At 57.0% G+C, this 13,199-nt stretch overlaps 5 protein-coding genes across 5 annotated transcripts; 3 read left to right on the plus strand and 2 right to left on the minus strand.

Annotated features, from left to right (window-relative positions):
- Positions 1-286: 286 nt before the first annotated feature.
- CLUP02_00733 (uncharacterized protein) lies at positions 287-2,519 on the plus strand (the record flags this gene model as incomplete). Its single annotated transcript, XM_049279780.1, has 3 exons — positions 287-1,747; positions 1,798-2,343; positions 2,400-2,519. The coding sequence occupies 3 exons, from the start codon at positions 287-289 to the stop codon at positions 2,517-2,519; spliced, it is 2,127 nt and encodes a 708-aa protein (XP_049135737.1).
- A 566-nt stretch (positions 2,520-3,085) lies between these two features.
- On the minus strand, positions 3,086-4,966 carry CLUP02_00734 (uncharacterized protein; the record flags this gene model as incomplete). The annotated part of the gene is made up of 1 exon (XM_049279781.1): positions 3,086-4,966. One exon carries the CDS (start codon positions 4,964-4,966, stop codon positions 3,086-3,088), a length of 1,881 nt encoding a protein of 626 aa, XP_049135738.1.
- A 1,094-nt stretch (positions 4,967-6,060) lies between these two features.
- On the plus strand, positions 6,061-7,837 carry CLUP02_00735 (triose-phosphate transporter; the record flags this gene model as incomplete). The annotated part of the gene is made up of 2 exons (XM_049279782.1): positions 6,061-6,495; positions 6,569-7,837. 2 exons carry the CDS (start codon positions 6,061-6,063, stop codon positions 7,835-7,837), a joined length of 1,704 nt encoding a protein of 567 aa, XP_049135739.1.
- Positions 7,838-8,257: 420 nt separating this feature from the next.
- Positions 8,258-9,924, minus strand: CLUP02_00736 (origin recognition complex subunit Orc5; the record flags this gene model as incomplete). Its single annotated transcript, XM_049279783.1, has 3 exons — positions 8,258-9,289; positions 9,353-9,757; positions 9,820-9,924. 3 exons carry the CDS (start codon positions 9,922-9,924, stop codon positions 8,258-8,260), a joined length of 1,542 nt encoding a protein of 513 aa, XP_049135740.1.
- A 1,637-nt stretch (positions 9,925-11,561) lies between these two features.
- Positions 11,562-13,166, plus strand: CLUP02_00737 (uncharacterized protein; the record flags this gene model as incomplete). The annotated part of the gene is made up of 1 exon (XM_049279784.1): positions 11,562-13,166. The coding sequence occupies one exon, from the start codon at positions 11,562-11,564 to the stop codon at positions 13,164-13,166; it is 1,605 nt and encodes a 534-aa protein (XP_049135741.1).
- Positions 13,167-13,199: the final 33 nt, after the last annotated feature.

Here is a 13,199-nt window from a genome sequence, read left to right on the forward strand (position 1 = left end):
CGCCACTCTGCATTTTCTGCTTCAAGACGCCAGAAAGGAGACAACGGTGAGGCGCAACCTCACTGCCCCTTTCTCGTGAGACTCGGCCTCTCACTCACAGGCCTTCAATGAGCATCGAGACCAGACATCTTTCCACTCTGGCTCACCACGTTGAAGTGGACTTTGCGAAGTAAGGGGCAACCACACTCAGGGTAGATTCGAAGGCTTACGGTCTTCATTTAGCCTTTCTGGGAAGCACCAAGCGGGACTATCTCTATAAACCTCTCATGGTCCCCCTTCACCAGCTATGACGCTTCACTCGCGGCGCCAGCGCAGTACCCCTTTTCTCCAGAGGAACATCTTGCAAGGCATGGGCAACACCCAGTCTTCGGCTTCCAAGGCCGCTGCTTCCGGAGATGTTTCCAACGGCCATCATGAGGTCCGCCCCAACAAGCGCCGTCGCATGGATGCCGATCATCAGCTCGCCGACCAAATATTTCAGGCGCGAGATGTTGGCGACCTGCAGCGCAACCTCCGTGTTCAGGTCAACAGGATCTTCCACAGGGCCTCCAAAAGAATATCCCTGGCTCCTTCCGACGATGTCGTGAACCTGAAAGCCCGATGCAAGGTTTCGCTGTCGCATGTCACCAAAGCTGGTGAGGTCTTGCTCTACTGCAACAGCCAGCTGTGCGATATCAGGTCTTTCAAGGACCCTGGCGGCCCAAACCGGATGGCGCGCATCTGCCTGCAACGACCGTTCTATATCCCGGAAGACAGCATGCGCATCAACCGCGACGACAACGGCTCCTTTGACTTGGCTGATTCTTACCGTCTCTGTGTCGAGCTCGAAGCTGCCGGCCCAACCTTTTGGCCTCCGATTAACATCAACTCTTCAGCCGATGATGCAAACCCTACCGAGGCCATACACTGGGTCCTCGCTGCCGCATCGTCAGATTTATTCACACGCAGGAAGGCACTACTAAACCTCAAAGTCAAGAAGACACCGCAGTCCCTTGGCCCGACAGAGCATGTCATCGATATTGATGCGCAGTGGACGACTGCCTTTGAGGCAGGCCAGATCCGGGCCGTGGAAGCGGGCACAGAGCCCTCCATCACAGTGTCCGGCATGCTAGCCGCGCAGGACTCACTTCTCACGGATTACGGCCAGGAGCCATTATACGAAAGTCCACCAGGAACTCCAGTGAAGGTTCCTAGAAATGGCGCGGTGAACGGGGATGTCCACATCGACGAGGATCTCGAAGAAGAACTCACCCCCAACCGGTCGCTGAGAGTGCGCGGCGCCACCAAGAATTACAACCTGAAAGTCCTCAGTGACAAGGCTCAAGGCAGGGACAAGAAGCGGAAGAAACGCGGTGCCGCGAATGCCGTTGAAGAGGGGACTGTTACCTATCACCTACCCAGCGAGAAAGTCTGTCTGGATTCATTCCGCTGCGTCACGTGCGGCATGCCACATAGCTCGCTGCCTCAGCTACAGGTTCATCTCATCAGTCAACATGACCAGTATGAGTTCCGGCCGCAGTCTCGCGCGAAAGGCGCCGAGTTCGAGGTAGCACACCGCTATGAGTCGTACACATTTGGTCCGGAGCCATTTGCTCTTAGAAGACCTACAAAGGCGTTCGATTTGGATCAGTTCGCAGATGGCAATATTTCATTCTTAACATCACGCTTTGGTACCGAAGACCAAAGCACACCTGGACCCCAACCAGTAGGTCGTGGCAGCAAACAACCGCTCGCCAAACCTGCGCAGGTTCGTTCTCTCGCAAATCCTCTCACAAGAACGTTACTGACTCTGTATAGACACGCTCGACAGTGCTTCTGCCAGATATTGGACAGACGCTCTACGACCCCATCACTAGGGCCACATTACAACCAGGCACCGAATACAAAAAGCCCCCCGCTAGCGATCAATGGCTCATCCAATGGCATCGTGATGCCTTAGCGGACTTCTCTGATGTCCCACCGGATGAAAGGGAGTACATGCAGGAGTGGGACAAGTTCATGCTCACCAAGCGCCTCTCGTCCAGCATATACTTCCCCGCGGCCTGGCTGAGCTTTGTGAGGCTCAAGTCGGAATGGCTCCTCTCCTCGCCTTCTCGTATGACCGAGTTTGGCAAGCATTTTACATACCTGTTGGCGCGAAGTAGTCTCGACCACGGCACCGTCGTGGAGGCCCTCGACCACATTGCAACGCGCAAGGCGAAACTTGGCATCAAGACCGGGGAAAATCCGACGCTGGTACCCAAGGGGTCGCCTCAGGGGCCTCACATCCGCAAGAGTGCCGGTGGTTGCTTGGTGTGTGGGCTGACTGTTCTGGGGCCGAGGCTCCTCCTGTGTACCAACCTGGTGAGTGGTGACCCCTGAGTAACATTACAAACGACGCCAGCTAACCTTGTCTACAGAAATGCTCGAAACGGCTTTACCACTCGGATTGCATCAGCGAGAACGCAAAGATGAGCGTCGATGACCCGGATTGGGTTTGCAATGAGTGCTTTGACACACAAGCAGCAGAGCGGACGTAAGAGGGACGCCCGGCCACCGTCAGCCGTGGAAGCAAGACGTATAAGTGTATAGTAAGAAATGTCAACCCGTCAGCTCGAGGGACGAGAGAAAGATTGGGGGAGGGGGAACGGAGAAGTGTATGAGGGGAAGAAAGAAGCCAAGAGAGAAGAAGCTCATCATTTTCCATTTCGACAAACAAAGCGGATGGCATCTACCTGCATGGGGCAAACGGCGTCGCATCATCATCATTGGGGCGGCCGATAGAGACGGGATTCTAGAGGCACCAGGCATGAAACTATACTAATTGAATCTCACTTTGAAATGACAGTAAATGGCCTCCTGACGACTGAAGTTGTTCTGTTTTTATAGAGCAATCTATTCGAGATACCAAGACCAACACGTGTACGCGCGGAATCATCAACTAGCAAAAAAACAACGGTTAGAATTTCTGTATGCCCAACCCGGCGCCGGTGCCCCTTTTGCAATATTGAAAACCATAAGGATACCATTACATTTCTCTCTCTCTCTCTCTCTAATTTGCCTTCTCGACAAGAGAATTCAGCCAGCCACCAAGCTCCCAGGTCACTTAGAACCTGTACTTGCTCTGCTTCTTCTTCTCGTCGTTGCGCTTCTCGTCCACCTTTTGCCTCTTGCGCGACTCCTGCGCAATCATCTCGGACAGATCCTCCTCGTACGCCCACTTGGCACCCAGCCCCTCCTCGCGCTTACCCTCCTCGAACCGCCGCCGCACCTCGTCCTTGCTGATGCCGTCGTTATTGAGCAGCGCGTCCGGGTCGAGCGCGACGTCCACGTCGCCGGGCTTCTTGCGCTTGCGGCTGTCGTCCTCCTGGCCGAGCACGGGCATGTTTGCCTTTTGCTGCTGGTTGAGGTCGTACACCCTGTCGCTGCCAAAGAAGCCCTCGGTGCGCTGCTGCCGCTCGGGGATGACCTGGTACGCCGAGCGCGGGTGCGAGCTCTCCTCCGTGTCGAAGCCGCGGCGCTGCTTGCGCAGGTCCATCTCGCCCGCCACCGAGGTCTCGACGCCGTGGCCCGGGTAATCCGTCGGTACGGACGAGACCATGCCGCCCGAGGTCTCGATGCCGCTCGGCGAGGCGAGGCCGCCGCCGGGGCCGTCCTCGTCTTCGGACTCCTCCTCGTCGGATTCCTCTTCCGAGTCTTCCTCTTCGGACTCCTCGTCGCGGGGTTGCAGCTCACCCCAGAGAGTCTTCTCGACGGGCTCGCCGGTGGCCAGGGGCGCGGCGACGGGTGGTGCGATTTGTGCGCCGGCCTGGTTTGTGAGACCAAAAACGTCACCTCCGTATAAGGGGCGGTTGAACTCGTCGACGGGGGGCTTGCCCCAGCCACCGGGATGGAAACCCCACGAACCGCCTGGTGGCGGCGGAGCGTTGAGTCCTGGGATCTTGAGAGTGGGATATGATGGAGGCGGGCCGAATCGCTGCTGGTTGATGAGCCATGGTGGAGGTGCGCCTGGCGGCATACCCAAGGCCTCCTTTGTGGCCTCGGTCAGGTCGCCCGGCCGGAAGTGCTGGAAATCAACCTCGCTCTCCTTGCCCTCGTAGTACACCTCGCCGAACCGCGTGAGCTCCGGCTTGGTCTGGAAACGGAAGAACGCATCGTAGAGCTTCTGGTAGTCGATGTCCAGTTTGCCCATCTTGGGAGCGACACGCTCACGTTGCTTTTGCTTCAGAGATTGCTGCTCTTGCTTTTCGAGAACAGCATCGCGCATTTCCGTAATGCCCGTCTCGGCGATAAACTTTGGTAACCGGAAAGGCGGCTTCTCGATACCTCGCTTCGAGGAAAGGTACTCCCTCTTGAGCGCCCAGTGGCCAGGAACGGGCACCACGTTTCTTTGCGCCTTGATCTGCACGAGAAGGCGGGGATCTGTGGCTGAGGTGTCCTGCCACTCGACAACATCGGGTATCTTGACTAAAGCCTTAAGTTCCGCAATAGAAAGCTTGTTGAGCTGCTTTCTCTTCTTCTTGGAAAGCTTCGTCTGTCCTGATGCCTCCTCGTCCTCGCTGGGAATATCGTCTTCGTCCCATATTACCTCGCCTGTGTTTCCTGCATTGGCCTCCTTTGAAACTTCGTCCTCGTCTATCGCGACGCCGAATTTTGAAAAGATATCCTTGAATGCGGCAAACCTCTCATCGTCAAAGTTGAAATCATCGTCGGCAGGGCCGTCGGCTTCGACCTTGGCGTTGGTCTCGGACTCGTTCTTAACCTCGAGGTCGTTGCCATTTGTTTCTTGTGTTGCCTCAGTCTCTTCAGGCTTCTTCTCGTCGTCTTTGACCTCGGGAGTGTTTGACGCGACCTGATTGTCCTCTACGTCAGTATTACGCGCGCATGCACCGACATCGAACGGGAAACGCACCTCTGTCTGAGCCTTCTTCTGCTCCTTCTTCTTCGCCCTCCGCATCTGGTTCTTGGTCATCTTTGGGGCCGCCATCTTGAATCGAGATGCGCCGTGGAGCTGAACGCTTTTGGTGTAGCTTGTGTTACGACGTAGCAGACCACTGCGGCTATGGTAAATCTTCTCGGATCGATGCGAGGGCGCATGCTTTGTGGGAAAGCAAAACGGCGGTGGTGCTGCAGGCGCGCAGAAGTGGACTGGAGAAGTACAATGCGATGGAACAGATGTTGATGGGCGTCAAATGCTGAACAGCCTTCTGGAGGCGACTGGCGATACGTGACAGCCGCGCCAAACTTTTGGAGGCTGCTTTACGATTAAGTGGGTCCGTCCCTAATCCTGGCCGAAGTGAGAACGGTACGTATTCCTAAGTAGCGCAGTAGGTACTGCTCGAAGCTTGGGCCGGCGCCGTCCAGTAAGATGCTTGGGGTGCCAAGTCTTGTCGGTAGGCGGCGTTACTAATCATCCAGCAGCGCCGTAGGTACCTCCCCATCAATGCCATAACGCCGTACGGACTGCAGGTGCCAACCCGTTGCGCCGGTCCTCCAGCGGGTTTAGTGCCCCGGGCACGGGCTATTGAATGCCGTGGTACTGGTGGGCGAAGCTCCGTGGGGGGATGCGTTTCTGCCCCTTGCTCAGCAGGGATAGCAGCCACTGACAACGAGCCATTCCTAAGCCGCGCTGCAGCACCGTGGGATCTCCGATTGATTGAGATGAGGACAGCTCCCCCAGTAACTTTAGGGAGCTGACTTTTGTATGGACGTGTAAATCTCGCCCTGCCGTCGAGACTTTTTTTTTGCCCATGCGAACAAGAGAGAACGTCTGGCCTCCCACCATCAGAGCGTCGCCATCTGAAAATCGACCTTCCACAAAGGCAGAGACAATGCTCGACCTTAAGCAAGTCTAAGGTTTTTTGATTCTCTTCGCGCATGATTGCCGCATCTGTCACTCGTTTTTCTACCAGTACAAGAGATATATCTCCAGAGGGGTGCCCAGGCCTCAGAGGTACTAGGTAATTTACGAAAATCGCATACCCACCCTGCCAGCATTATCAGCTACCTTACGGAGACGGGATACCTTGTCTTGATACCAAGAACTTTTGTCCCCGCCAAATTTCCCCCAGTGCTCGCGTCATGCCTCACTCCACAACTTCTGGTTCTATAACACAAACCTCCTCGGTCAATCGGTCGCAGCACTCACCAAGACCGTACGGCGATATCGATTCCCTCTCTGCCAACGGCAACGGCGGCATGGAGAAATTCCCCGACCACATCGATTCTCACCTCACCAACGGTTCGAGGGCCCCGAGTCCTGCAAAGTCCAACGGCTATGCGCTACCAGGAGCGCCCGTAGGCGGCGACCGCTGGCAACCCAGAAAGGAGAGTCTCCAGGGTCGCAGCGTCAGATGGGGTGCGCCGGGCCAGCAGGTGCCAACGCGGTATGGCCATGGGAGGCAGAAGAGTCTGGGTGACGCCATTCACAACATACGGACAAGAGGCGGAAGCGTCGGCCAGAATGCTCACGAGATAGCTGATGCGCTCAAGGCGCCTGTCTCTCCTAGGTTGATTGTGAGTCTTGCTTAGAAACGCTGCTCTGCTCCCTTCTTTTTTGCTTGCCAGGCGCTAATGGCTTGCATCGCAGGCGCTCTGTGTCCTCTGGTACACCTCGTCCGCCCTTACGAACACGTCCTCGAAGTCCATCCTGACCGCCTTCGACAAGCCCGCGACGCTGACCCTCATCCAATTCGCCTTCGTGGCAACCTACTGCATTCTCTTCGCCTGGCTTGCCAATATCTTTCCAAGTCTCAAGACGACGATACCAGCTCTCAAGCATGGCATTCGCTACCCTTCCCGCGATGTCATTTCGACGACGATGCCCCTTGCCGCATTCCAGATCTTTGGCCACCTGCTGAGCTCGACCGCGACCTCCAAGATCCCCGTCTCGCTGGTCCACACCATCAAGGGTCTCTCTCCCCTTTTCACAGTCCTGGCCTACCGCTTGATCTTCAACATCAGGTACTCTGTCAACACCTACCTGTCCTTGGTGCCCCTGACCCTCGGGGTCATGCTCGCTTGCTCAGGCAAGCACAACAGCTACAGTGGCGAGCTCCTGGGTATCTTGTACGCCCTCCTTGCCACCATCATTTTCGTGACGCAGAACATCTTCTCGAAGCGTCTCTTCAACGAAGCCGCTAAGGCCGAGGCTGAAGGTCAGTCAGCGCGATCGCAAAAGCTCGACAAGCTCAACTTGCTCTGCTACTCCTCTGGCATGGCATTCATCCTGACGGTCCCAATCTGGTTCTGGAGCGAAGGCACCGGAATCATCGGCGACGTCCTCCACGATGGCGCAGTCGACCTGAACGAAAAAGCGGGTTCCTTTGACCACGGCCGCCTCACCATCGAGTTCATCTTCAACGGCACCTTTCACTTTGGACAAAACATCCTCGCCTTCGTCCTCTTGTCCCTCGTCTCGCCAGTGACGTATTCAGTCGCCAGCCTGATCAAGCGTGTGTTCGTCATCGTCATTGCCATCATCTGGTTCCGCAACCAAACCACCCCTCTCCAAGGCGTCGGCATCCTGCTGACCTTTGTCGGCCTCTACCTCTACGACCGCACACACGACCGGGACAAGGCGGACCGCAAGGCAAAGATGATGGAGATCAAGGAGGAACCCCTGCTACCCCTGAATACAAAGGACGCCTTGAACGCCAGCCAGAATGCACCCGTCTTTGAGAGTCCCATGGTCTCTGCTGGAGCATTTCAGTCATTTAGCAACGGGCATTCGCCTCATGGCGAAGATGCCAAGAAATCTGACGGGCCCAGCAACGGTAGAGCCCGCGGGGCGAGTAATGCCGCCTGGCTCGCACCGGGTACCAAGCAGGAAGATACCTGGCGATTTGGGGACCGGTAGAGGGGTTTTTTGGGGCAGGTCGCAGGATGGGAGTTGTAAAAACATGTCTTTTTTAGGCCAATGAGTCGCAAGGAGTTCAATGTCAATGTACTATCATGATCGGCGCCAGTCTGGGTTGACGGCAATGTATGGATGAAACACACGCGCATACACACATGTTCTTGTAAGCTTGCCTTGGGTTTGATGTGATCGGGAGATCTGGGCGAGGCATATGGCGACGTTCATTCTTCGAGATGAGATACCTAGACACTGGGGATCAAGAAAGGCTCCGGCGTTTGAATGACACTCTCGGTGCATGTAAAGCTGAAATTCCACAACATTTCATAACAATTGACAGGATGTCCGTGTCCCCTTCATATTGTTACTGAGTCTAGCCACAAGACCCATCATGCGCCATGTCATACATACGCCAACTCAAGCTCAGTCGATGAGCCATTCCTCCACCTCAATACCAACGCTCCGCCCCACGCCCCGAATGATATCCCACCCGACGTTAATCCTCCACTTGCCTCCACGGTCCATCGGATCACCACCCGTGCCAACCTTCATCAGCAACCGCAAACTCGCAAGCGTCGAGATAGCCATACCCACGTCGCCGTCCACCACGCTGCCGCCACCGACAGTACCAAACCCGCCACGCACGTCGGCCTCGGCCCACTCGCTCCGCACGGCAGCAAAGATGGCGAGCATGCGCTCCAGAACGAAAGCGTGCGCGCCGAGCAGCTTGCGCGAGATCTTCTTGTGCTTGCTCGGCCGGCCTCGTTTGGGGGCTACGAACCCGCCGCCGCGGCGTTTTCGGCGGCCGTGGTGGTAGGTTGAGAAGAGCGTTAGGTCGTGGCGGGGCGCGTTGTGTGAGGCGAGGTAGGCTGCCAACAGCAGCAGGCGGGTGGTTGTCGGTAGTAGGGTTGTTAGGTCGGCGGTGGCGGTGCTCATCAGTGCCGCCGCTGATTGAGCTGATGCTGTTGCGTGCTTCGAGGGCGTGCCCACTGGTGTGTGGCCATTCACCTTTGTCGTTGTCGTCGTCGTCATAGACACCGTCGAAGAAGAATTGCCGAGCTTGATGGAGACGATACTCGGGTTCAGGAGGCTCTCGTCCTGAAAATGCACGCGCGAGGCGATGAGGAGCTTGGAGAACTCGCGCGGGCCGTGGGTGCGCGCCAGGATGGGCGCCGTGAAGCGCGGCCAGAGGGCGTCGCAGCTGTGGCGGCACGAGGGTAGGGTGCGGGACGCCGACGTCGTGAGGGCGTCGCAGACGGCGCCGACGAAGCGGGTCCAGAGGAAGTTTGTGTCGTCTTGCGTCGTGGTCGGGGTCGGCGGCGGCGGGGACGCCGAGATGATTTTGACGAATTCCTGCTTGGTGTAGTTTGGGAATTGGATGTGTGGTACGAAGGAGATGCGGAGGCTGGAGGGGGGAGGGGCGGTGACGATGAAGACGCAGGTTAGGCATGGTATCTATGGAACGGTAGCTTGTCAGTATGCCATAGTTGAGCGCATGCGAGGTGTATGATCACTCACCACTTCGGATAGCCGTGCTAATGCTGGGAGGAGAGTTGCGGGAGCGTCTCTCTGACGGTCAATTGCGTCAAAGACGAGCACGAGGCGCCAGCCGTCGGGTCGTTGTGTGTACTTTAGCATCTTGCACAGCTCAACCATCAATTGAGCTAACGTCTCGCACTTCTTGGACGGAGCCTCCCATTGTATCGCGTCCACCACGGCAGCGATTGTCCGCTCGAATAAATGCCGGCCCGTGATACATTGTATAGAGTTGACGATGGCGAAGCTGAGAGAGGTTTTGGGGTCGGCTTCCGGTTCTTCGTCGAGGGGCTTGGAGAGCCTCTGCAGGAGAGCCTCGATGATGGCCGACTTTCCGGTGGCTTCGGTGCCGTAGACGATGAGGTTCCGGCAGGGCGCGGCGGCGGGCTGAAGTGTCGAGGTCAATTTCTGGCCTTCACATAGAGTCAAGCAAAAGATTGGCGACTCACATGGAGAAGAGTAGCTAAAGACCGGATCTGACGTTCGCGGCAGGGGAAACGTTCGAATAAGGGGGATAGGAGGAGCTCCTCGGGAAGCTGGAAGAGAGACGCCATGTCAATTGGGTCAATTGCTCTGGCGTTCGAGCCTTTTAGTAAGTATCAACTCGAAAACAGCGTTCGTCACCCGGAGAAGGAAAACCGGGGAAACGGGCCGGAAACCCAAGACCGCCGTGTCGCGTACGAAGGTACGGAGTACATGGGGAGGAAAGGACCTGCAAGCCGTTGAGACGCGAAATCATGTGACCGGAGCATCGGCCCATCTCGGGCCCCTCTTACGGCGGGCGCAGGGGACCACAATGGCCCGCGTGCGTTGGGACCCAGGCGCCCTGTGCCGGGCGCAGCTCCACTTCTCGAGACTTGACCACACTCAGTTTTAGCTCGTCTGCGGCAGTGCGGCCTCACAGCTCGCAGCTCACAGTACCGGTAACTTCTCAAGTCACAACTCTCTCTGTGTGTCTCTCTGGCTGGCCCCCTCCTTCACTCACCCGGAACTGTGCGCCAAGTGTCAAATGTCCACGTTCCCCAAAGGTCAAACAAACATGTCCGTATCCAAACCCAGTCCAGCGCCCAAAAGGGCAACCCACGGAGGGTTGACAGCAGGGAGAAGGGTACTGCGGGAGGCGCAGTGCTTTTACGGATACACAGTACCCTTCTTCCCGACCCTTGGAATGAACAAACTTGTGTGTGTTGCCGGGTTCTAAGAGGCTTGCGCAAGCCTCTTATCCGTACTTTTTCTCTTTTTGCTGCCGCTGCACATGCTTCGTGGCCCTCGCGGCGCAGTTTGGGTACGTCAACGGCATGGAACACACACACCATGTACTGTTGCGGTGCGTTCGTTTCTCTCCCACTTGTAAGGTTGAGCTTCTCCGGCTTCTATTAGCCCGTCTCATCAAAACCCGCATGCCACCACCTTCGAAGGATTCGTGCCGCCTAACGGGGAAAAGCGCTGGACATCCGTCAGATGAGAGTCAGGTAGGGAGCTCGTCAGCTCAGTGTGGGGTCAATGATCTCTCCATCTGTGGCTTTGATAACTAAGGTAATAACACACCTGGGAAGGCAGCAGCATGAGATTCGTTTGTTCGTGAGGCCTCACACACACTTAACCCGACACAACTCAAGTCGGCATGTGCATATTAGAACCAACGGAACCAACCACCTACCTAACCCCTGGGGGCAAAAAAGAGACAAACTTGAAGCTAGCGGGCCGACTAATCAGTGCGAAGGGGGACTGTGTTTTAAAGCTTCATCCGATAACTAGGCGTCTCATTCCGTCAGCAGCGTCACCCGCCCACGGAACTCTGTTTCAACCCCGACGACATCTCTACTTCCCCCGTCCGGCCGTTGGACATCATCCCTAAAAAAGTAGAGGTCCGAGCATCACCAACTCAACCCCTTCTACCTAGCGTCCCGACTTCACACACACTTGACAATTTCCGAACGACGTACCTTTCACCTCATTGCCACTACCGCGAAGCTTCTCTTTCTCTCCCTCCCATCTTCCCCACTCGCCATTCATCTCACCCCAACAACCTCCACCTCGTCTCACTTCACCCCGTAGCCATCCTTCCCTCTCATCCCGAATCCTGACGGACGCCGTAAGACTGAAGGGCAGCCACTTGGTTCAGATTCCCCATTGAGACGAGAGTTGGGTGGCCTTGGGGGGCCCCGTCAAGGACACAATTACACACACGATGACCATCCTCTCATCCTCCGGACAGTCAGACTCAGCGGACGCCGCCGCAGGAAGCTCAACAAATCACATCGAGGACAAGCCATACCACTCAAAACGGCCTCACAAGAAGTCCCGGACGGGATGTAAGAACTGCAAGACGCGCAAGGTGAAGTGCGACGAAGCTCGTCCAACATGTCGTAACTGCGTGCTCCGCAAGGCCAATTGCAACTACCCCGGACCGTCCCACTCTCACTCCGACCACCGCCCACCGGGATCGCCATCAGGCTCCTCCGCCGGGCCCTTCTCCCCGGCCCGCTCGCGGTCTCACACGCCGCCGCAGCACCGCCGCAACAGCCACCACGCGGCCGGCGGCGACGACGACGACGCCAACGCCCTCGTCATCAAAGAACCGCTCTACATCCCCGCCGGCGACAGGGACGCCATCGACATGAAGCTCCTCTGGTTCTACACCACAAACACCTTCACCTCCTTCGCCACGCAGGCCGGCAGGGTGAAGCGCATCGACGACATCCTCAAAGTCAAGATCCCGAGCCACGCCTTCCAGAGCCCCTTCCTCATGGACTGCCTCCTCGGCACCTCCGCCCTCCAGCTCCAGCACCTCAAGCAAGACATCGCCCCCTCCCGCGCCCTCCGCTACCGCGCCCGCGCCTTCGAAGGGTACCGCAAGGCCATCGAGGAAGGCAAGCCGGAAACCTTTCCCGCCCTCATCGCGACTTCCCTGCTGCTCACCGCCTTATCGTCGCAAATGTTCCGCGAAGAGGGGACAAAGGACCTCTACATCATCGACTGGATGGTCGTGTGGCGGGGCATCGGCCTCATGATCGACATGGCTACGCCGCAGACCCTCTGGGACTCTGGTCTCGCGGAGCTCTTTATGCGTCCGCCCATCAACCTCGACGAGGCCGCCAAGCACATCCCCAATAACCTCCTCTTCATGGTCTCCTCCATCCAGCCAGGCGACCCGGACTACGAAGACATCTCGACGTACTACGATACGCTCAAGTACCTCGGCTCCCTCTACGCCGAGCTCGTCAACGGCTTCGGGCCCATCATGACCCTGCGCGTCGTGACGTGGTTCACTTTCATTCCAAAGGGCTTCGTCGAGCTCGGGCGGGAAAAGAGGCCTCGCGCGCTCGTTATTTTGGCTCATTACCTCATGTTCATGAAGGCGACGCAGAATCTGTGGTGGATCGAGGGTATTGGCGACCGTGAGATTGCCGGGATTGTGAATTATCTGGGCGAAGGATGGTATGAGCAGCTTGCCACTCCGCGTCTGGCTTTGCTACTGGACGACCGTACAGATATCGCACGGCTGATCCTCGGTGATCCGGACTGGGAGTCGCCCATTGACTTTTACAATGCTCCGACGCGGGATCCACGAACGGAGTTGCTTACTTGGGTTGATGATCACGGCAAGCGGTATAAGGGCATGCCGCAACGTGTAGGGGACTTGCACCCTGCGGATCCGGCGCCGAGGACGCTACCCTGGGAGAGGGACGGTTTTCATCATGATCCTATGATGCTCAGCCCTGCGGGGCGGCGATATGCTGAGAGGGTTTTAGAGGCGATTGATTCGGGAGTGCAGGACATGGACGTATCATAGGAGCCGGGAACTGGTCCCATCGATTGACAGGCC

The sequence above is a fragment of the Colletotrichum lupini genome, chromosome 1 (assembly GCF_023278565.1).
Source record: "Colletotrichum lupini chromosome 1, complete sequence".
Lineage (NCBI taxonomy): Eukaryota > Fungi > Ascomycota > Sordariomycetes > Glomerellales > Glomerellaceae > Colletotrichum > Colletotrichum lupini.